Source organism: Camelus bactrianus, chromosome 28, assembly GCF_048773025.1.
Source record: "Camelus bactrianus isolate YW-2024 breed Bactrian camel chromosome 28, ASM4877302v1, whole genome shotgun sequence".
Classification (NCBI taxonomy): Eukaryota; Metazoa; Chordata; class Mammalia; order Artiodactyla; family Camelidae; genus Camelus; species Camelus bactrianus.
Window position 1 is genome coordinate 15679318 of NC_133566.1, and position 23758 is coordinate 15703075.

Sequence of the window (23758 nt, forward strand, 5' to 3'; positions counted from 1 at the left end):
GATGGGTGATGGATTAGGGAGTGGGGAAGTAGGTGGGGCCTGGGATTGGAAATGAGTAAGATCTGCTCCCTGTGGTTCAGGAACTCCTAGACTTGCTGGGGAAACAAACACATAATCAGCTAATTGGGCTACATAATTCAGGGTGACACAGTGTAGTAGACATGTGTACAGCCTGATTTGCCTCAGTCTGTGAAGGGCTCGAATGTTACACTAAGGAGCTTGGATCTTATCCTATGGTAATTGGGAGGCATGAATAGTTTTAAAGTTAGGGTATGACACAAGTAGGTTCATTTAATTCCTACAATCTTATCACCAAGCATCTGCTTTATGTGGAGTGTGTAAGAGATTAATGCCTGTGACAGCTTTAATTTTAAAAAGTTTATCTGCCAGAAAATAGGCTTGTATTCATGCCTCTCCTACTAAATATACTTATGCTCAGGAAAGAAAGTTAACTCTGGTTAAGTCTGTGGGGAAGACAGAGACACAGACCTGGCAACACTTCTCAGAAATCTTTCTGTTACCAATTTTTATCTAATACCATCATGATAGGAGAACATCCTTTGTGTGCTTTCAATTCTTTTAAATTTGCGGCGATTTTTTTGTTTGTTTTTGTTGTTGTTTTTTGTCCAGATTACCTTGGTAAATATTTCTTTTGCACCTGAAGAGAACGTGTCTTCTGCTGTTGCTGCGTGGAATTTGTATAAACGTCATCAAATCAAATTGATAGCGATCTTCAAGTTTTTTTTGTAAATCTGATAATTTTCTTGATAACTGTAAGCACTTTATGAATTTGCCTATTTGTCCTTTCACTTCGGTATCCTCCTAACTGATAGTTCTACACAGTCAGGAGACTACTACGGTAGAGAGGACAAAACGTTTCCGTGGGACTGGAAGAAACATTTTCTCTCTTTAAATTTACTCTAGAACGCAGAGACAAAACGGAAATCACTACGTATCCCAGCAGGCTTAGCGGCGCTCAGGACAAATGCAAATAAGGGAGGCCAAACATTCGGTCACGCCCCTTTCCTGGGTTGGCAAGGCAACTGGTACTCAAGCCAGCCAATCGGGGAGAAGCTCACCTGCGGGGGCGGGGACTCGACGATAGCCAATGGGACGTGGGCAGATGGTTCCGTGGGCCAATGGCTTGGGCGACGGGGTGGGCTTTTGATGAAGGGACGGCGGTGGGAAAGATGGCGGTGACTCTGGGACCTTCTGGGTGGTGGCAGCGGTGGCGGCGGCATTTGTCGGCTCGGGATGGGTCCAGGATGTTGCTCTTTCTCCTTTTGTTGGGGTCTGGGCAGGGGCCGTGGCCAGTCTGGGCGGGTCAAACGTTCGAGTACTTGAAACGGGAGCACTCGCTGTCGAAGCCCTATCAGGGTGAGGCGCCGGGGGGCGAGGTGTTCGTGCTCGGGGAGGGCTTAGGGACCTGAGCTCCTCGGTAGAGACGGGGGCGGCGAAGGGGTTCCTGTCCCTGAGGAAACTGCCGCCTGTGGATGGGGGCCCTTGGGGACTCTCGCCATGTTTGGGAGAAACGGGTCCTAGGGGCAGGGGTCAGCCTCTCCGCTTCCCTCCCAATCCTACTCCCCTCACTTGGCGCTGGAAGTTTCCAGCAGATCGAAGTAGGGCTCTCAGATGCCACTAGCGCTAGGCCTGAAAGAAGGGAAGCTTAGAGTTGGACAGGAGGAATGTGGGAATGAGAGAGAACTGCGAACGGTGGGAGTGAGGGCCACTCGCAATGAGCCGGGCTCTGGATGGAGCGTGGATGTGCTAGAAATAAAGCAGGAGATAGAACTGGGGTAGAACTTGCCCAGACTGAGAAAGAAGATAAAATTCTGTTGTCAGTTAAGACAATTGTTCTTCTCCAGTCCAGAACCCCTGTTGGTGAAAGAGGCTGGTTAGTTTTGCTCTGTTAAGTGTTCATAGGCTGGTAGGCACAGCTTATTAACCAGAAAATGTATATAGTTATCTGCAAAGAGGACCAAATCAGTGCAGATGGCTTAACTAACACAAGTCTGTTACCGGACTAGAGGACAAGGCGACAGCAAACAAACAACAACTCAATGTGCAAGAGGTGTAGACACTGCTGCTAAGGGTGATCATTTATTTACTTAGCAGATGCATCGAGTGCCTTCTCTGTGCTGCTCTCGTTGCTAATACTGTGGGTTATACAGACACCAGTTCTCATTCTCAAGGGGTTAATAGTATGAGGTAAGGGGAAAAGTAGCTTTACACTTAGACTGTTTAAAGAAAGAATGTGATTAAGCCCCAGAAGCCTAAGAGTCAAGCTCTTTTTGGTGTAACAGGAATTTTTTTTACTTCATGATGCTAAAATTTACTCACATAGAAAATGGGGATCTGAGCTATGATTACTATGGCATGGATAAAGTGATAGCTCTGATGTCGTCACCTGAGAAAGGCTTTGTGAAAGGATAGCTGTAAAGAGGTTAAGGATTTAAGATTTTATGAGTGAGAGAAGGTGGGAGATGGAATGATATCAAAGGGGATAAAGGATGATGACTCCAGCTTTCAGAGGGTCTGTGGTGGCTTTCTGAACAGTTAGTGTTGAAGAGAATGAACTGATCTACTTCCTCCCCATAGGTGTGGGCACAGGCAGTTCCTCACTGTGGAATCTGATGGGCAATGCCATGGTGATGACCCAGTATATCCGCCTTACCCCAGATATGCAAAGTAAACAGGGTGCCCTGTGGAACCGGGTGGTAAGAATCTTTCTTCCTCCTGTGTTAGTGACCCAGAAAGTACTAGTTTACCAATGGCATATTGACTTAATTTTATTGTCTATCCCCAGTATTCTGCCTTCTGTGGATATCAAGGATTTTCATTTCAGAGATTAGGATGCCCTTCATAATGATATCAGATATTTAGAGAGATAACTCTGTTGCCCTAATTATAACAAATAATTAATTTTGATTCTGTTCTCTTAAATGTCTTTAATTCCTGATCGACCTGATAGTATTAATTCTTGGAGGTTAATAAGTTTACTCACATTTAATTAATTTGCTTTGTAAAATAGAAAACTGTTCTTTTAAACTTATCCCAAACTTCATCCCAGTGTCCCCCCTTGTTATTTCACTTTGAAGAGTCTTAATTTTAAATATTATTTTCATGTAAAAGCCACGTTGAGCCCTTGGTCATTTTATTTGTCCTTCTCTGGGCCTTTTCTAGCTACATTGTCTTCCTTGAGGTATGGCGACAAGAAGTGAATGCAGTATTCCTGGTGTGGCTGCACTGTGATTTTGTACAAGTGTAAGATGATGCTTTCTTTTCGGTTTCTAGGGCTCTTTCTTAATCTTTTATGACCACTTTACCTTTGGGAGTGACCTTGGCATCCTTTAATCCTTTCTCTTGGGTTCTCAGAAGCTAAGAACTTACTTTCACATGGTTTTTATCATTAGTTGTAGATAACTGAATCTCAGAGAAGGGAACGATTTCTTTTCTCTGTTCATTTTCTGTGGCAGAGAATTCTGAAGGAGTAGAGGGATGAGCAAAGTTTCTACATGAGCTGTTTGTACAGGCTGGCCTCTTAACCCAGATTGTAGTGCTGAGCTCATTCTTGGAAAGAGTGCAGGGGGGTGTGTTCCGGTAGAAGACGTGCAGGACTGGCAGTTGAAAGACTTGGGTTCTCGATCCAGCTGGGTCATAGACCCTCTGTGAATCCTCTCTCAGTTTTCAGTTTCTCCAGCTGTCAAATGAGCTTCATAATGCCTGTTCTACTTGCCCACCAGGGTTATTGTGAGAATAAAATAAGACAATAGATGTGAAGAAGCATTGGAAAGTTAAAATGGTAACAGAAATGTGCTGTTGTTATGTCATACATCTGTTTCAAGATGGAGGTCTATGGGTCATAAGTGGTTTTGTCCAAGGCTTGATACTGCTGTCTTGCTAGCTGTCTCTATTTAATTCTTTTATGTAGCAGCAATTCTAGTCTAGGGTCTAGTTATCCTGCTCTTTTTCAGGTTCTCTGATACCTGTATTTTTTTGTTATTTGACTATCAGAATGAGCTTTGGCATTGTTTCTGAGTTTTTGAAAAGGATGAATTTGTTTGAGCAGTGGTTCTCAAATTTGGTGGTCCACTGGAGTTGATGGCTGGGTCCCACCCCAAGAGATTCTGATTTAGTTGGAATGGGGTGCAGCTTGAACATTGGGATTTTTAAAATCTCCCTAGGGGGATCTAATGTGCAGCAAAGTTTTAGAACCACTGTTAGACATAGCCCTGAGCAAAACTGTATAGCATTGTGCTCCAGGAGGCCAAGGATAAGGGATAGGAGCCTCTTGGCTCAGTGTGAACTTCTCTGGCTCTGCCCTTTTCTGGGGTGTAACACCTACCCTCTGACTATGGGGCAGCTTCCTGCCGCTGAATTTCACTCTTCCCCTGAAATCTAAATGAAATAGCAGGAAGATAAGAACCCAGAATGATAACTCAGTGCCTGGGCTTGTCAGCGTAGGGTAAGCTATTGAAGATTTCAGGGTTCTTTGGTGAATTCAGAGGTATCCACACCCTTTTCATTTTGACTATATACTCCTAATACTGACAGTTTTAGAAGATTTCCCAGAAATGAAAAGTGAAAACTGAAAATAATCTGGCAATAGCTATGTTGCTCAAGAGCCAGAACTATGTATTTGGAGAGCCTTTGGCTGAACCTGCTGGTCTGTCTGCTCTTCCTTCCTTTCTTTATTCATGGTGAACTTTAACCAGGAGCCTCTGTAAATCAAATACCCACTCTGGTTCCTTGAAAGTGTTCAACTATTGAGAACACTTAACCAGCCACTCACCTTCTTCTCCATTTTTCCAAGGTTTTGATACACAAAAGAAGAAAAATGGTCCATTTAGTACCTCTCTTTAATGTTTTTCCACCAGAGGCTGTCCCTGTGGTGGAGATGATGGTGTTCTCCTTTGGTGCATTTATGTTTCTTGGCCATGGGGTGGGGTTTTGGGGAGGCACAGCTCTTATCCCTTCTTGTGGGAACTCTGGGTTGCTCCTCAGCTTGGCATAGGGCCAACTCTAGCTAATTAGAGTTGTTTATAGCATCTGCTAATTATTCCTGGAGACCTTTACATAATGACTTAGCTTATCTTATTCTTTTATAATGAAGCTTTGACTTTTCTTTAAATCCACGCTTTTTAGAGTCTTTCTGTCAGAGGGGTGATCTTCAGTTGCAAATGAATATTAATTCAGCCACCTCTACTCTAGGCTGAGATTCTTTGCTGGGTGTAGGATCACAGTAGCCTAAGTTGAAGTTCTCTTGTCTTTTCCAACTTTGGAATGCTATCCTTTTTCTGTTGGGAGATGGTGAAGATAATTGGGAGGTTTATTCGCTTTTCATATTAAATATCCTATACTGTTGAATGGCTCAGTTTGTTTAATTGTATGACACAAAGACTTAGCAAGTTTTAGATTTCGGTTTTAACCCTTAGCCTCGTGTCTGCTGTGTTTGTGTTTTCCGAGCCTGTATGCTGCCCATGAGGGCCTGAGGGCTTCATGTTTCCTGCTTCTTATTGATTCCTGTGTCTTTTTCACTTTAGCCATGTTTCCTGAGAGACTGGGAGTTGCAGGTGCACTTCAGAATCCATGGACAAGGGAAGAAGAATCTGCATGGGGATGGCTTGGCAATCTGGTACACAAAGGATCGGATGCAGCCAGGTATGGGGGTTGCTCCTGTGTGGGGTGTGACAGGCCTGCTTTTTCATGTGCCCTCTCTTTGAGAAGGGCACGTCCCACAGTGCCAGCAGTTTTCCCTCTCCCTTGATGTCTGTGGATGAAGACTGGCCTGTCTAGTCTCTGGACTGGGGTCTGAGTCCTAAAAGCAGCTGAACTTGACTCATCCTGGGATGAGTTGCTAATCGGTAACTTCCGCTTTCCCTTTGAAACCACCCAGCCCGTTGGCTGGCTGAAAGCATTGGTTGTCCCCGACACTGACATTGGGTGAGCTGGTTTCTTCTGCGCATGCACAGTGAACGATCTCAGAACTCCTGAGTCAGGAAAAAGAAGAGTTACTTATTTTTCCTTGTTGTGCGGGAGCCATTGCTCCCAGTACATGGCAAACTCAGCCTGGTTTGACCTGATCGCTTTTGCAACAAGAGGTGGAGACTTGGGAATTCAGTTCTCTCTCAGGGGCATAGTCATCACCAAGTGTTTGTAAAGCAGAATTCTATAGGGGCACCTTAGCAACCAGTTTGGATCAGGGAGCAGCTGGGATGCTAAGCAAGTTGGCGCTGGCCTTGTCTCTTTCCCTGCCTTTAGCAACAAACAACTACAGATGTTTACTGAGTGCTTGTTCCAGGCCGTGCCCTTCACTGGGTGTTTTTACAGGTGTTTCCTCATCTTAAAGAGGCCTGTAAGTCATTTGGATTTCACTTATCCCTTCATCATAGTGATGTATTATTCCTTTATCAACTCTTGGCTTTATTTCACTGTTCATCACCTGTTCTCTCTCTCTCTAGGGCCTGTGTTTGGAAACATGGACAAATTTGTGGGGCTGGGAGTATTTGTAGACACCTATCCCAATGAGGAGAAGCAGCAAGAGGTAATGGCAAGTGTCAGAGCGTAGGTCAGCTGCACTGACATCACAGTCCTTTGCCTCAGGAATGTTGCTCAGGAGGGAACAGAGGGGAAAGAAAGTGAGGGGCTTGGTTCTATTTTCTTCATCTGTTGAACCTCAAGAATTGACATCTGTGTAAGGGTTTTTTCCTAGAGAGAACTGTTTGTGGTGTCCAGTCTTGGGAATGGCTGTCGTGAACAGCAGCTTTTCCTCTAGTGTTAACAGCATTCTCTCTTGTGCACGTTGTTAGGCAGCTGCTGGAACTGGGCATGTGCAGCTGGTTGGTGATTTGGTTCCTGGGCCAGCACCATAGCAAGCTGCATTTATGTCCCTCTGCTCCCCTGATGCACTGTGTCACTGCTGTGCTGTCTTCTGCAGCTTGCTCACCCTTGCCAGCATCCTTTCCTTCTTCTTCTCACTTCTGAACAGCAGGTCTCCTCTCCTATAGGAAAGGCTGTCAAAGGAAATTGATGAAATCTCAACATTTTGTTGAAACTCAGTATCTGGCTGTTGGCAGAAGCTTCTTGCTTTTTGTTAGCTGACCCTCAGGGTCCTTTGGTACTTTCTTACACCAGCAACAGGTCTGTGCTCCCTCTCTCTGCCTGATGGCCCTGCCATCAGATGGTCGGAAAGTGATTATGGCACGTTGTTGCTGGGTATCTTGTAGTTAAATGATATTTAGCAAGAAAGGCTGGATTAGGAATGGAGACAGAACTCGCTTTATTTTTTTCCCCCAAAAGATTTTTATGAAAAACTTCAAACTTATTTTAGAAATCGGGTGAACAGATCAATGTATATGCAACACCCAGATTCAGTAATTTTCACATGTCCCACAGCATTATAGAGGAGGTGGAAAGTGAGACCTGAGTTAGAGGAGCGGAACCTTTTGTTGTGGGTCAGTTGCAGAGTTGTTCTCCATGTTGCTTCTGGACTCCTCTTTACTCCATCAGTGGCTCTCTGTTTTTCCCAGAAGTAAATTGTTCAAACTCTCTTAGCTTCTGTTTCACCATCAGATAGGAGTGATTTTGGTTGAGAGGGCATATCTGATGGGCTTTATTTTGTAAGAAGAGTAGATGTTAATGGAAAAAAATCTGTTTCAGACATTAAAAATTGATATTTCTTTCCTGGCTCACTCCCAACTGCACTTGAAATTACCTGAAGAGCATTTAAAATACTGATGCCTGGGTCCCAAGCTTAGAGAGTCTGATTCTGTTTGTCTTAGGTGCAGTCTGGGCAACCTTATTTTCTCAAATATCTCTGGGTAAGTCACATATATCGCCAAGATTGAGAACCCCTGGACCAACATCAGCTTCTTGTTTCCTTATTATTTGTTTATTTATTAAATAAATTTGTTTATTAAAACTAAAATAAAAAAGAAACTAATAAAAGCAGTTTCTTTTTATTAGGTGGCTATTAGGTACCAGGTGCTTTACAATTATTATTTTGATGTTTGTCATTCTCCTTATAGTCAATATTACTTTTCCCACTTCACCAATGAATAAACAGAATCTTGGAGAAATTAAGTGTCTTGCTCAAGGTGACAGCCAGTATGAGGTAGAGCCAGAGTTTGGACACAGGTCCACCTGATTCCAGAGGCTGTGCTTTTAATTATGGTGCTCTGCCACCTCCCATCCATTATTTTCTTCTGCCAGGTTGATTTCCTTGAAAATGAAGACATTCATTATTCTCATATGATCTCCTCTGCAATTTCAGTTCTTAGCGCATATGGTCAGTGCAGAGCATAACCAGTAACTTCTTACATTGAAAAACCTGGAACTATCTTACAGGGTAAAGTCAGATATGTTTTGTTAGTACCATGGTTTACTTTGACATTGTATTTAAAGGTGCCAGACCTTGTTCCAAGTGTTTGCATATGTCTTATTTACTTATCATAACAACTCTTTGAGATAGATACCATTATTAGCCCTACATTATGGGTAAGAAACTGAAGTAAAGAAAGGTTAAAAAATTTGTCAGTGACAGCTAGGTAGTGGGTTTGACTCCAGAGACTGCAGTCTCATTATTTTGCTTTGTTTTGAGCACCTAAGGGGAGGGTGACAAATGCGATACCTTTTGAAAACTTGGAAATGCCATGTGTTGAAGGCGTGCTGAATGAGGAGGACAAAAGAGAAGGCCAGGGGTGGGGTATGTGGAGTAATTCAGCAGATCCCACAAGGTAGTGGTAAAAGCATCTCTCTGGTTTCTTGTTTCCTTGTCACCAGAGTGCATTTGACCTTGGTGCTCAGTTTACTTCCTGCCACATTTATTTATGAGGAAATATGGGGGAAATAGTAGCAATTATTAATGCATCTGAGAAGTGGGTGAGGGAGTCTAGGATATAGAGTTTGGGCTTGGCTCCTGAAATCAGGACACTTTGTTCAAAATCACGTAACCTCAGTTTCCCCATGAGCAATATAGGAATTGTAGTTTAGGTGAGTAAGTCAAGAGCTTTAGTATTTGGACTAGAAGGTACTACCTGTGTCACAGTGAGACTGCCAGATCATAGATGGCTGTTAAAATGATAGTTGAAGAAATAGAAAATCTGGATATATCTATAACAAGTAAAGAGATTGAATTAGTAATAAAAAAAATGACTCACAAAGAAAAGCTCAGGCCCAGATGGCTTCACTGGTAAATTCTACCAAACATGTAAAGTAGAAGAAATATCAGTTCTCAAACCCATACAAGCAAATCAAAGGAGGGGATGCTAACCAATTCTTTGAGGCCAGTATTATCCTGATACCAAAGCTGGACAAAGACATCACAAGAAAAGGAAACTACAGACCAATATCTCTTGTGAATATAGATGTAAAGGTCATCAACAAAACATTAGTAAACCAAATCTAGCAAGGTATAAAAAGGATTTGTACACAATGACCAATTGTATTTATGCTAGGAATTCACATTTGGTTTAATATTTGAACAGTAATATGATAGACCATATTAGTAAAATAAAGGACAAAAACCATGTGGTCATATCAATAGATGCAGAAAAAGTATTTGACAAAATTTAATAATTCCTTATGATAATAAAAATACTCAACAAATTAGTAATAGAAGAGAACTTCCTTAACATGATAAAGGGCATCTATGAAAATCTCCTAGCTAAAAACTCACTGTGAAAGACTGAATGCTTTCTCCCAAGATCAGGAATTAGGCAGGGATATCTGCTCTTGTCACTACTATTCAGCGTTGTACTGGAGGTTCTGTTCAGCACAGCTAGGCAAGAAAATAAACTAAAAGACATTCAGAGTAGGAAGGAGAAAGTGAAACTTCCTGTTTGCAGATGATATGTAGAAAATCCTAAAGGATTCACACACACAAAAAAACTGTTAGAGCTAATGGATTCAGCAAGGTTACAGGATGCAAGATCAGCATACAAAAATCAGTTGTATTTCCATATGCTTGTGCATTGAACAATCAAAAAATAAAAATGAGAAAATTCCATTTATACTAACATCGAAAAGAATAAAATAGTTATAAATAAAATTTTAAAAATCCCTTATACTCTGAAAACTGTAAAAAATTGTTGAAAGAAATTGAAGAAGAGCTAAGTATATGGAATGACATTTCGTGTCATGGATTGGAAAATTTAGTATCATTAAGATGGTGATACTCCCTGCATTGATCTGCAAATTTGAGGCAATCCCTTTCAAAAGCCTCGCTGGCTTCTTTGTAGAAATTGACAAGCCAATTCAAAAATCAGTATGGAAATTCAGGAGAACTAGAATAATCAAAATAATCTTGATAAAGAAGGGTAAAGTTGATGTGATACTGGCATAATGATAGACGTATAGATCAATGGAATGGACTTGAAAGTCCAGAAATAAATCCTCACATTTATGATCAATTAATTTTTGATAAGAGTGCCAAGTCAGTACAATAGGGAAAGAATCATCTTTTCAATAATTGGTGCTTGGACAACTGGATATCCATAGGCAGAATAATGAAATGGTTCCCTACCTCACACCATACACAAATATTAACTCAGAGTGGGTCAAGGAACTAAGTATGAATCATCAAAATTAAAAAGTTTTGTGCTTCAAAGGGTGCCATCAAGAAAGTGAAAAAAGACACCCCACAGAATGGGAGAAAATGAATGTAAATCACATATCTGATAAGGGACTGGTAATAGTTCTTTATAGATTCTAGAAACAACTTAAGAATTAAAAAGACTGCCCAATGGAAAAATGGCCAAAGGATCTGAATAGATATTTCCCAAAGAAGATACACAAATGGCCAATAAACTCATGAAAAGATGGTCAACATCATTAGCTATTAGGGGCATACAAATCAAAACCACACAGTGAGATGCCACTTACACCCTTGTCTTACACACTTGTCTGGCAAAAATAAAAAAGACAGGTGATAAACTAGGTGAAGATGTGGAGTAATTGAAACCCTCATACACTGCTAATGGGAATATAAAATGGTGCAATTGTTTTGGAAAACCATGTAGCAGTTCTTCAAATGCTTAAACATAGAGTTTATACGATCCAACAGTTCACTCCTAGGTATAATACACCCAAGAGAAATGAAAACATGTCTACACAAAAACTTAGATGAATGTTCATAGAAGCATTATTCTTAATAGACAAGAATGGATACAACTCAAATGTCCATCAACTGATGAATGGATAAACAAAATATATCTATACAATGGGATATCATTCTGCATTAAAAAGAAATAAAGCGTTGATACATGCTCCAGTGTGGATGACCTTTGAAAACATGGAAAGCCAAGAAGCCAGTCACAAAAGACCACATATTGTATAATCCCATGTATATAAAATGTCCAGCACAGGAAATCTATACAGACAGAAAGATGAGTGGTTGCCTGGTGCTGGTGGGGTGGGGGTTGGGGTGGGGAGAGTAACTGCTAGCAGGCACAGCATTTCTTTGAGGGGATGAAAATGTTCTGCAATTCATTGTGGTAATCATGCTGTGAATATACTAAAACCCATTGAAATATAGACTTAAATAGGTAAACTGTGTGGTATGCGACTTACATCTTGGTATTGCTAATTTTTAAAAATGTTGATTAAAACATGACCTGATCAAAGAAAAAAAAAACATGACCTGATCATCTTTTCTTGGCTCTGTGACGTCATCAGTAGATGGTCATCCGTTTCTCAGGAGAACCCAGATGTTGGTGAAGTTGCAGGGAACTCAGTAGCAGTCTTGGAGCAGGAATGTCCTTTTTAGTTGAAATCAGAGTCTGATGACAAGAGGCCTTCCTGGAATGAGAGCACAGAAGTGCAGCCGTGGCCCTCATCCTTCCCGGTGAGACCTTTGGGCCTCACCCCTGCAGGCAGAAGCAGCTGGAGGGAGAGTGGAGTGAACAGCTCACTGCTCTTCTCACATCAGGCCAGCCTGGAAGTTGAGTTTGAGGCACTCTCCATTTTTTTTTTTTTTCAAATGTGACAGTTGTTTTCCCTCCTTTGAAATTGGAAGAAAATTGACAATACTATACATACCGTCCAGTTTAAAAACAGATTCCCGCAAGTCTTTATCTTGATGAAGACACTGATTCCTCTTGGTCTCTCTGTTGTTGGTGGAGAGAATTTTTACGTTATTAAAGGAACTCCACAAGTTCTAAATTCTCTTGTTATTATGCTATTTGGATGTGACTTAGTTTTTTTTTTTTTCCCCTCTTTTTTTTTCTCAGTCCTAGGTGAGGCAGTGTTTTCCAAGACAGACTCCTTTGGAAACTAGGTCCAGTGAATATTGGCAACTCTCAGATGTGATTAGGCATGGAAGCTTAGCTTCACTGGTGAGAACTTGTTTTCAAGAGAAGTGGAAATGTATGGTTTTCTGCTAGAATTGAATACAGGTGAGGAGGTGACAGTGCAGGGAGGAAGGAGAAAGAAAGCAAGAGCTGGTGCTCCAGGGGACACAGCTTTGGGTTAGTTCTTTATCTTTCATTGGGTTTTGATCCTTTTGAGAATATGAAGAAAGTGATGGGCCCACAGAAAGATGCAAGTACACATAGGGTTTTACATAGAATTTCAGGAGATTCACGGGTCCCCTAAAGTAGAGCTGTAGACAAGATCTCCTATTCCATAGAGTTGATAGCTCTTCTCATTAACAAGAAGTGTCCACATACTCCCATAATGGTGGGTAGCAGTGAAGTTAAGGCCTACCTCCCAGGCTGTATTCTGAATCTTGATCCTTGTACTCTGGGTAGATGGGAGATGAACTTCAGTGTTTGGGACATACCTTGATTTTAAAGTTTCCCGATTTTAAAGTACTCTGTATTGAAGTCCCCATATTACATGATTTGGGTTTGTTCTAACGGGGTGACAAGTAAGATAAATGGGATTAAAATCATTCCATGAGTTTAAGAGATCATGGTAATATTCAAGTATGTGATGCTCTTCCAGGCAGTCAGCTGGCCTGGGGGTGCCACTGTCCTGTATCGTCCAGTTGAGGAGCTATGAGACTTGGGGACGGAGTTGCTAGTCTAGGTTAGTAGTAGTTTGAGGGCTTGTGGAGCAGGGGCCTTCTCGTGCTGCCCAACAATGTGGTGAGACTCTCACTGATCTTGTCACCCATTCTAAATGGGATGGGTGTTGCTGAGTTAACCAGTCACTTCCTTATCCAGATTCCTGCACAAAGGGTTAGTTGGATGAAGATTATGGTAGTACCAGCAACTTGCAAAGTTTTGAAAGTCTAAAAAGTGTCTCCCTGGAGGAATGGCAGTGAGTGTGTTCCACTTGTGATCCAAGGGGAGTGTCACGTGGAGGTGTGAAGGGAGAAGCTGTACAAGAGGCATTTGCTTTGTTAATTCTTATTTTTTATGGAAAGGCTCATTATAGAAAAATCAGAAAAGACTAAAAAATAAAACTGTACAAACATCTTTTTAAAAATGAAAACACTGCATTATATTGAATACTCTTTTTTTAAACCTTTTAATTTTGAAAAACTTTAGACATATGGAAAAATTTTCCCATTTTGATATAATTTCAGACTTACAGATAAGTTACACTAATGCAACAAAGAATTCCAGAATGTTCTTCACCCAGATTCCCCAAAATGTTACTGTTATACTATCTTGGCTTTGTCCTTTTCTTTCACGTGTGTGTGTGTGTGTGTGTGTGTGTGTGTGTGTGTGTGTCTGTGTGTGTGTCTGTGCTCATGCATGTGAGTGTATTTTTTACTTGAGATTAAATTGCCTTCATCATGTTCCCTTAATCCCAAAGTCAGGAACTTCATATCGGTAAGGATACTATCATCTAATCCGTTGACCTTGTTTAGATTTCACCAGTTGTCCCAATATGTCCTTCACAGCAAAAGAAAATCCCAGATCCTGTGTTGCATTCAGCTGTCCTGTTTCTCCTTTCCTTTAATTTGGGACCATTCTCCAATATTTCTTTGTGTTTTCAGGGTATATTAGAGACCTAGGTTTGGGGGGAGGTTTTTTTGTTTGTCTGTTTTAGTTTTGTTCTTTTGTATCTAAGTATATACCAGACATTGTTCCGTAGTGACTGATCTTGAGAGCAGTGTAGCATAATGATTAAGCCAAGGTTCTGTGTCCAGACCACCTGCTTAATACCTGTGTTGTCTTAGACAAGTTTTCTTACCTGTGAAATAGGGATACTAACACTGTCTCTTCGGGTTGTGAGAATTAAATGAACGCATATGTGACCATTACTGAGTACAGTCCCGGCACAGAGCAAGCTCTCGGGAAATGCTGGCTGTTCTTATTCACCACTAAGTGACATCCCCAGGGACATTTTACAGACAGTTTGGTGGTGGCTGTTGTGGCTCTGTCCTCTCCCTCTCCTCTCTTGCCCTCCTTTTCTTCATACTAGGTTTCAGAGAGCAGACTTGGCCAGCTTACTCAACCGCGGTGTGGTCTGGGTTGGTAAAAACTACTCTAAGAGATGGCTCCTAGGTGCTGGTCCATGAATTCATATTGGATGGTAATAGTTTCTCTGGTTGAAGAATAGGAACAGTGAAGTGAATTTTCATAAATGCTAAATGTTTTATTGTTTACTTATTTATTAAAAATTATATAGTTCTTTTATTGGTTTAAAATGTTCTTTTTAAAAGTGATGTTTGTTATAGATAATTGTTCTGTCATTATTGTATTTTAATATATTTAGTAGACAAAAAAAGAAAAAGAAAAACAGAAAATACATACCCACAAGAAAAGGCAAACCGATTAATCCCCAGAATATTTTTGGAGATTTTAGAGGTCCATGGCAGCCAGTGGTCTGGGAATTACATGTTTGGCTTTGTGTTTATATATGAGCACCTGTGAACAATTTTTATGTATAGAAATTAATTAATTTGATTGGATGAACATTTATTGACTCCCCTGCTGAATATCAGACACTGTACTAAATGCTTTACAGATTTCATTTCATCTTCATATTAACCCTGTGAGCTATGTATTATTCTGCTGCTTATGGTGAGGAAATAGATTGTCAGAGATGATTTAATCCACCCAGGGTTACACAGCCATGCGTGATGTACCTGCAGTTAGAACCCAGGTCTCCCTGAGTACAGAGGGACGGGTGTGCTGTTTTCTTTAACCTAGTGGTTCACAACTTGTGCGTTTTGGACCTGTGGAATTTTAGCATGGGATCCGTACATCCATAAATTTATGTGTCTCTATTCAATCAAGATGTGCTGAAGGTACAATACCATGTGGAGGGTCTTTTTTGTTCTTTTCTTTCTTTTTTTTTTTAAAGTGGCTTTTGTAGTACAAAAAGTTGAAAACATTTCTCCACTCTACACCCTATTGTTTGGACAGTAGGTAGAAGTTCCTCATTTTTGGTGACTCTTAAATTAGGAATGAAACCAGCACCTTTGCCTGAGTCAGTGTGATTCTTCAGCCTTTGGTTCTGGCTATATATAGGCTGCTGTGTGGAATTAGTGGGTACCCAAGAAACCCTTCCAGAACTCCCAACTGGGCGTAGAAGTTAAGATGGCATTTAACGACTTACTGCTAACATGAGGTGTAAAGTTGAAGGCCAAGTCATGAGTTTCTAAGTAGACAGAGTCCAGCTCGAAGCTGTGTCTAGTGGCCTATTTATTACATTGGGCTGCATATCACAATTGTCTGTGGTGCTTTTTAAAAAATACACAGTCCCGTGCCCTGTTCTCAACTTACTGAATGAGTCTCTGACTGCAGGACCCACATGTGTGTGCAGTTGAAAAGCTCCCCCAGGTCATCCTGAAGCCCAGCTTACCTCTGGCTGATACTGGTTAACCGGACGCCTCGCCAGCCTTGGGAAGAGTAAGGCCCCCTGAGGTTGGGGATCCTTGTCTGAGGCACTCCCTTGAAAGTTACGCCTGAAATTTCTGATTCCAGTTACTGGGGTTGATAAGTGAAGCAAGCCGTGGGATCATCAGAGCTCCCAGGGGCATTTTTAATCCCTTCTTTTCCCTAATTGTTCACCGAAGTTAGGAATTTTCTCGAGAGAAGCCATTTCTGTAAACTGCTTGATAACATACTCATAACTCCCTCGTTCTAAATGGTAGTTGTACAACAAATGGAGTTTTACGGCAATCTAATCGTCCCCGTTACATTTCATACCTTTCTGTAGTCCTGTTCCTATTCCACCAGCGGCATAAGAACAACAGCCGGGGAGCTGCTCTGAGTCCTGCCCTGAACCCTTCACGGTGGCTGCAAGGCTGGTGTGGTACGGCCTCTGCTGCAGCTCACACCAGCCTCTCCTTCACCAGCCGGGTTTCGGACACCCCTGTCTTCCTCTAGTCCTTGAATGTGCCAGTCTCATGCTTCTTGTGCCCTTGGATCTTTCGGTGGACTCCCTCTAACTGCTTGGGTCTCAGCCCAGATGTTGTCTCCTCAGAGAGATGTTTCCTTGTCAGTCTCCATTGTATTACTTACTTATTTTCCTCATACTGTTTACCGCTGTCTCAAATAATTTTATTATTTATTGTTTCTCTCTTCTACTCTTATGTCAGCTCCACGGGAGCAGATACCTGTCTTTGTGCCTTTGAGCTCCCAGCCTGGCTCATAATAAGTGCTCACTAAGTATTAAAGGACGGAATGCTCTGGGCTCTGCACCTCTGCCCACTTCCTGTGGGGCGGGGCTGGGCTGAGCTGGTGTAGGTATCTCTTGTCTTTGTCATTTAAAACTGGAGCAAAGCTAAACACCCTTGAACCGTGTGATTTTTCTAAATCTGTCATGCTGCAGCACTCCCACAGGGCATTTTCCTGCCCAGTGTTGTAGGTCAGACTAACAATAACTATTAGGAAATGTATGTCCACAGGGCTCAATTAGAGGGTAAGTGAGCCTTTTGATTAGAGTTAATTTGACAGTCTCTCAGATGGTGGGATTTTTGTCTTCTGGGCAAGAGCTAAATCCTGAGATCCTGGGCAGTAAAGGACATCTTGAATTTGGAAGAATTTAGCCCTATTTGTCACTCCCCTTGCTACAGAAATACTGTAGTCTGGTTACAGACAAAGTCATGGCCTGGCCTTTGGATTATCGGAGACATAGGTGAGGCCTGCCTGGAGAATGTGATGCTGTGTGTTTATAAAGCTTCCGAGAGCTTCAGGACCCTCTGTGGGTTAGCGAGTTCTTCCTAGTGGACCCCTTTGAGAATCTGATGATAGCACCAGACCCTCACCTGAGAAAATGTACAAGCGCCTGTGCGTAGAGTTTTGCCTGTAATTCTGAGGGGTATAAGGACTTGCAGAATGCCCTCCGTGGGCCCTAAAGTTCTGTTTGGGGATTTAGATTGGCTTGCTCATTGACCGCAGCTGGGTCATAGCACTTCCATGGCTGTTTCTTTCTGACTCGGTCTCCTGTCTTCTGTGCCCTCTCTTGTTTTTATAATAACCTGCTGGACCCTCTCAGGCCCAGAAGAGGCGATATTCTCCAGGAGTCCAGGTACTCAGTTCTTGACCCACCGTGGCCTTCCCTTACTCCCTCTGTGTCCGTCCGACATTTGCTGCTGTTTAGAATCCATGTGGTTCTTGTCTCAATTCACTAGTCTCTGATTTCAACTGCATCTCCACCTTGCATGTTGATTGTTTAGGACAGTGAGGAACTCACCAAAGAAGTGGCATGTCTCATGTTTCCTGTCCTCCCATCACCCTACCTCTCTGCACTGCCTTGGCACTGGGCTTGTTCTGGAATGGTTAGCTCATCATTTCTAAGGAAGAACTTGCTCCACAACTCTACTGGAGAGAGAGGGCCTCAGAAGTAGGTGGGACAAGGTGTGGGTACGGGGACACTTCCAGTGGGAGAACCTCGTCATGAGTGTTGTTGGAAGAAGTTACGTGTGGATGAAGCTTAAGTGGGCTGGAAGATCTTTGGGCTAAGAACAGTCATCTGTGGCTGGAGACCACCACCTAGCAGCCTGGTTCTGGCACTGCCTTTTGTGAATCCTAATCCATTTAGCATCATATGCGTACAGGATTTTAGAATTTGAAAGATGCTGTCCTGAATGGAAGGATTTCCCTGATTGATTGGTATTTTCAGAACACCTGCGGTGTGCAGAATACTTACCTTGCAGGGCGGGGAGGAGGGATGGAGTTAAGGTGGACACATGCAGAGAAGCACAATAAATGATTTTTTTCCTTCAAGAAGTTTACATGGCAGTCAGGGAGATAGTTATGTACACATAAGAAGAAGAGAAACACCAGTCTTGGGTAAAATGTAAGTGCCAAATAGTGATCTCTGGGAGGATCTCAGTCGGACTGTACACTGTTAGAGGGGCCATTTCAGACCCACCCCAATGGGCAGCAAGGAAGATTCCTGAAGGCAAGTACAGAGGTCAGTCGCTTCTTGGCCATGTCCCTTGAGTGACCATCTGAGTGTGGGTTCTCGGGGGCTGCTAACGATGAGGCAGAGTCAGGAGCTCAGCTTGTGTGCAGAATTCCTGCTGCCGTCCACACAGGCGTTCCTCCGAACACCTCCTTACCATCCTGCGTTTCCTTCCCTGCTTTCCCAGCGGGTGTTCCCCTACATCTCAGCCATGGTGAACAATGGCTCCCTCAGCTACGACCATGAGCGGGACGGGCGGCCTACGGAGCTGGGGGGCTGTACAGCCATCGTCCGCAACCTCCATTATGACACCTTCCTCGTGATTCGCTATGTCAAGAGGCATTTGACGGTGAGTCCCGGTTCTGGACCCGTCAGCGGTACGGGCTGGCTCGCTCCTGTTTCTGTGGCCTGGCCCTGACTTCTCTCTTCTTTTTGTTCTAGATAATGATGGACATCGATGGCAAGCATGAGTGGAGGGACTGCATCGAGGTGCCCGGGGTCCGTCTGCCCCGGGGCTACTACTTTGGCACCTCCTCCATCACTGGGGACCTCTCGGGTACTGCCTCGTGCACTCCTTACTTGTCACGGCTTGATAGGCAGACCTTGGGGAGGCTCCTCAGAGCAGGAGCCAGATGAGCAGAGCTCTGGGAAGCAAGTGCCCTGGGAGTGCTTGTCTTCCTGCGTTCTCGTATCCACGTCCCTGAAAAGCCCAGGCCGGGCTTCTCCCAGGACAGTTGTCTCCAGGAGGTGTTGGCGCTGACGGAAAGCAGTGTTTGCCTCTCCATCTGGCCAGCTCTTCCAGCCTGGTTTGAGTCCTGTCCTTTCCTATTTCTGGTGCCACTTTTTACAGTCAGGTCCCTGTCCTTCCTCCACCTACAGTTCCTTTCTCTTGACAGAGCTTTTCCTTGACTCCGCCCTCCCTCTTCTAACTGACCCCAGACTCTCCTTTGTGCTCAGACCTTTGAATGTGATGTGTGTGCAGATGCTTGTTTCTCAGCCGCCCACCTCTGTGACTCCTCCCCCGTGGTGAATGCTGCACTCGGCCTGTTTCTCTGCCATGCTGTTAGCACTCTTCTCATAAAAGTTCTTTGTTTCATTGCTGTTCTCAGTGTTTGCTCTTTGTCCTGCCTTCAGCTCGTTTGACTGATTATTCTTGCCTTCCTTGACTTATGTGGCATTAGCAGTACCTGGCTCTTTCACTCTTCTCTCTCCTGGGTTTTCTTCCTACCTGTTCTGAACTGGAAGCTTCTCTATATGTGCTTTTTCTTTCCCTTGGTTTTAATGTCAGTCATATCATCTTTTGAAAAGAGGTAAAGAACTGAACTTTTGGTTCTTTTGATTAATATAATTTATTATGAATGACGCTGGTATGAAAGGACTTTCTTGTGGCCAAAAGGAAGGCAAATACCCATCTGAAATGGGCAGCAGCTGCTCAGTTCCAGCCATTGTTGCCAAGAGAAAGTGTGGGCTCAATGAGGCCATGTCTTCTAGTTTTTCAAGAGAAGCTAGAAATCTGAATTTTTTTAAATGAAATTTGATTTTTAAAATCCTGGCAACTATTTTTTCTTTCTTTTTTTTTTTTTTAAATCAACTTGCTTGGGATATGCTTTCCACATAACAAGTATATAGCAGGAAGAGTTTGACAAATAGTTTCACGTACGTATTCAGCATCACAGTCAAGATACAGAGTGTTTCCATCGCTGCAGAAAGTTCTCTTATGCCCCTTTGCAGCATTCCTCCCTTACCAATGGCAACCATTGATCTGCTTTCTGTCACTTAGGTTAGTTTTGGCAGCTAGTTCTAAATACTGTGCAGGTGGGCCAGTGTGGGACATCTCACCTTGGCACAGGTAAGGGGGGCACAGGCTGGAGATCTTTGCTATGTCATCTCTTTATGTGACTCAAGTTGAAAAAGTTGTCCTTGTCTACAAGTTTCCTTTGAGCTTGCAGGTTCTGGGACCTGCTCAGTTAACCTCCTGTTGTACTTTTCAGTGGGAACATTGGAAAGTTGTTCCCAACTGTAAGAAATGGCCAAAGAGAATTTTTTGTTTATCCAAAGGAGTCCTTTGCTCTCAGTGTTTAGGGTAATGCCTAGGTTAGTATATCCATGTTCTCTGCCCACAGGATAACCCTAAATACAAACTGTGTCTTTCTCTTAAGGTCTTTCTTGTTGACATCTTGCTTATTTTGCTGTGGATTATTGGAAACTGCAAGCAAGTTAGGACACATCCCAGCTGCCCCAGTGTTTGACACCCTTACGTTGTGAGGAGCATTGCCCTGGCTTTTTATCCTGTCCCATGGTTTAATCTCAGCCCGACTGAGAAAACATTTTTCTAATTGAAGGTGATTCCAGTTTTTTCCTACCTGGGGGACTCCTAAAGAGTCAAAGAGTCCAAGCAGCCGTAGATGCCATCCTAATAATAGAAGTGGCAAGAAATCCAGTCCCCAGTGACCAACCCAGTAGGACTGAGCATCTCTAGTACTCACATTTGTGGTCTCTTAATACCAGTTCCCACTAAGAGGGACAAGAACTTGGAGATGTGCTGATGCCAGGTCTGAGGGAGGAAATATAAGCTGGAAATGTCCTAGAGAAGCAAGAAAGATCTCAAAAACTTCTGGTGTTCCTGTAAAAGGACTCAGGAACCAACTTGAATAGGCTCCCACTGGACAAAGATGGGTTGATTTGAGCATCCATAGGAGATACAACTTCAGTGTATTGAAACACATCAAATGTGTTTGAATCTATGAGCTTATAGTGATACTTTTTAAAAGGAGAGAAAAAAATTGAATCCCTAATTCCTTGATCCTTCTCGGGTAATTAATAGTGGGATTCAGGGTCATGGTTACAAGGAGCTGCAAAGAATTAGGCACAGTCCCAAAGGGAAGTGTGTTCTAGGCCACTAGCTGTGCCCAATCATGGCCTATTAAGCAGCTGTTCTGAGGCCCTTTCCTGTCACTTCTGTGTGTCGTCCACATTGAAGGGAAGCTGCAGGGCCACTGTGTCTCCTCTCACTGGAAGGTTTTACATATGATAAGGGGTTCTTGTATTATCCCTAAATTTTAAAATTATATAGGTAATGCATGCTTGTTGATAAAAACTTTAAATTCGGGATAAGACAGTTTTCCTGTTCTCTATCCTTACTGTTAAATGAGAATCAGAGGTTTCAGTTACTGTTTTTCAGGTCATTCTTTGTCAGCTGTGGATCAGCTGTCTCCTCCTGAGGAGGCTTGAATAATCCTTGCTCTTTTTCTCTGTAGATAATCATGACGTCATTTCCCTGAAGCTGTTTGAGCTGACAGTGGAGAGGACCCCGGAAGAGGAGAAGCTGCATCGAGACGTGTTCCTGCCCTCGGTGGACAACATGAAGCTGCCTGAGAGTGAGCCCAGGGGAACCCGGGAAGCTGTCTGTCAGTGAGGAGGAGGATGGAGGGCTGTGGGCGGGGGTGTGGGGGTCCCAGGTGCCTTGCAGCACAGCTGGCCGGGCTGGCTCCGTTCTGTGTTCTCTAAAGAATGTGGAGCACTTGCCCCTGCTTTTTCCCTTGTCTCCATGTTACAGATGAGCAGACAGGGGGCCACTTAGGTTTCAAATGGAAGCATCTGGAAAGGGAGAGTCTGAGCTCCAGGTCCAGAAATGGGCGTCTGAACCTGGGGACTTGATAGCTTGTTGGGTGGTCCTTCCCACCTGGGTGGGCTCCCTGATCCTGACTTGCTTCTCTTTTGCTTCCTCAGTGACAGCCCCACTGCCGCCCCTGAGTGGCCTGGCCCTCTTTCTCATCGTCTTCTTCTCCTTGGTGTTCTCTGTGTTTGCCATTGTCATTGGGATCATACTCTACAACAAATGGCAGGAACAGAGCCGAAAGCGCTTCTACTGAGCCCTCCTGTGGCCACAGCCTCTGTGGCTGTCACCCAGAGGGTGTGGGTGTGGGCGGAGCAGGCGCTGGCCTGAGCACATAGCCCGGCGGGTCTTCTCCCGTCTCCAGCAGCTGGCCAGGGACTCTGTTCTGTCACTGGAGCTTCAGATGCAGGGATGCTGCGTTTCCATGGTCATCTGTGATGACGTCTCACTCTGGTTCGGGAGGCCCACCCCTCCCCCAGGGTGACGCTGCTGTGACGTGCCTTTCCCTACAGTCCCACCACTTGGAAGTGAAGAGGGATGGAGAGCATATAGGCTGTGATGCCAGACCACATGAAAGGATTTCACAGCCCAGGCCGTCTTGTTGAAGACCCTTGTACTTCATTTTTAAATCTGCAAAGAATAGAAAACTGGTAACTCTTCATACCTTCCAGCCATCCATCCACTGGTTTTTGCTTTTTGTCTAAGCCTCTGTCCATCTGAGGAGCTTTCCTTGGAAATCTGAATGGAAACTTCTTCCCTGCCTCACTTTGCTCTCCCTCCACTCATTGTCCTCTGCAGATGCAGCCTGAGCTGGAGAAGACATTGGGATGCCTCTCTGTTGGGGCCCCGGGGCTGCAGAACAGACTTAGGTTTCACTGACCCTCAGCAGGTGGCCACAGGGAGGGGGCCTTCTGCTTTGGCTCACTGCTCAAGCCTTTGTTCTCTAGCGTGGATCTTGGTTCTGTTGGCGTGTTCATGACCTTCCCAGTTAGGTCCCTTCAGGCCCTTGATCAAATTTGGCTGAAAGCTGGTGTGCAAGTCCAGAGAAGCTTGCTTGAGAGGCTTCACGGATGCAGTGGGACTGACTGAAACTGACTGCTCCACGGTTCGATCCCTAAAGCAGCATTTGCCATGTGACCCAGCCACGTGGAGATGTTTCTGGACTCCGGAGCCTACTTAGCTTCGTGTTTTGTGTTCATCGTGAGTTTTGGAATCCCATTTGGAGTGTTCAAAATATAAGGAAGTTTTCTTCTTATAGCCTGAGCTTGGATACTCCCCAAAGAGGAACACTGGCTTCTTTCTCTTAATGGATAAAAAGCAGATGTGGTTTTAAGTCTGGGAGCAATAGACCCTCATTGTCTGTGCCTGGAGGAGTTCGTCGTCACTGAACAGCAGAGCTTGAGTGTCCTCCTCTCTGGGTCACCCCGATTCCACTGCCTTACCTGACGAGGGGTCACGTGCTGCTCACCTGTCTGCCCCGGGACGCCACTGCTCACAGGCAGAGTCTCCCGGGAGGGCCTGAACTCTGAGCCCTCTTAGCCTGTGCTTCTGTAGCCTGACGGAAATTCTTAAAATGGCTAATGGAAACCAAACCTGAGCTTCTGATTGAGTGTCCTTCCTTCTAGGGGTGGGTTTGGGGGAACATCCAGGCCTCAAGTCCGTCAGCCCTTGCCGTGCCTTGTGGGTTGGAAAAGCCCTCTGCTCAGCCCGGAAGGGAAGGGGTCACCCTGGCTGGTAGAGGGTTTCCCTTGTCTTTGGTTTTCTTAGATCCTTCCCAGGAGCTTAATTAGGCCTCACGGGTGGCAGTGTTCTCCTGCAAGTGGGGTTACAGTG

At 43.8% G+C, this 23758-nt stretch overlaps 1 protein-coding gene across 5 annotated transcripts; it reads left to right on the top strand.

Annotated features, from left to right (window-relative positions):
- The first annotated feature begins 1162 nt into the window (after positions 1–1162).
- Positions 1163–23517, top strand: LMAN2L (lectin, mannose binding 2 like). Of its 5 annotated transcripts, XM_045519608.2 has the most exons (10): positions 1357–1377; positions 2599–2717; positions 3184–3264; positions 5544–5661; positions 6462–6544; positions 17398–17430; positions 18497–18658; positions 18751–18865; positions 21567–21686; positions 22039–23517. In XM_045519608.2, exons 4-10 carry the CDS (start codon positions 5652–5654, stop codon positions 22179–22181), a joined length of 666 nt encoding a protein of 221 aa, XP_045375564.1. In that variant the 5' UTR covers positions 1357–1377; positions 2599–2717; positions 3184–3264; positions 5544–5651; the 3' UTR covers positions 22182–23517. The 5 variants fall into 5 exon arrangements, with proteins under 5 accessions (XP_010957337.1, XP_010957338.1, XP_045375564.1 ...); XM_010959035.3 differs by lacking the exon at positions 3184–3264 and having other exon boundaries at positions 1163–1377; XM_010959036.3 differs by lacking the exons at positions 3184–3264; positions 17398–17430 and having other exon boundaries at positions 1163–1377.
- Positions 23518–23758: the final 241 nt, after the last annotated feature.

What these genes read in the sequence shown, in the direction of transcription:
- LMAN2L (XM_010959035.3), top strand. Translation starts at nt 1,191, where the DNA reads ATGGCGGTGACTCTGGGACCTTCTGGGTGGTGGCAGCGGTGGCGGCGG. An exon ending in GATATTCTCCAGGAGTCCAG is followed by an intron (nt 17,431 to 18,496) that starts GTACTCAGTTCT and finishes CTGCTTTCCCAG; the next exon opens with CGGGTGTTCCCCTACATCTC. An exon ending in CAACATGAAGCTGCCTGAGA is followed by an intron (nt 21,687 to 22,038) that starts GTGAGCCCAGGG and finishes TTGCTTCCTCAG; the next exon opens with TGACAGCCCCACTGCCGCCC.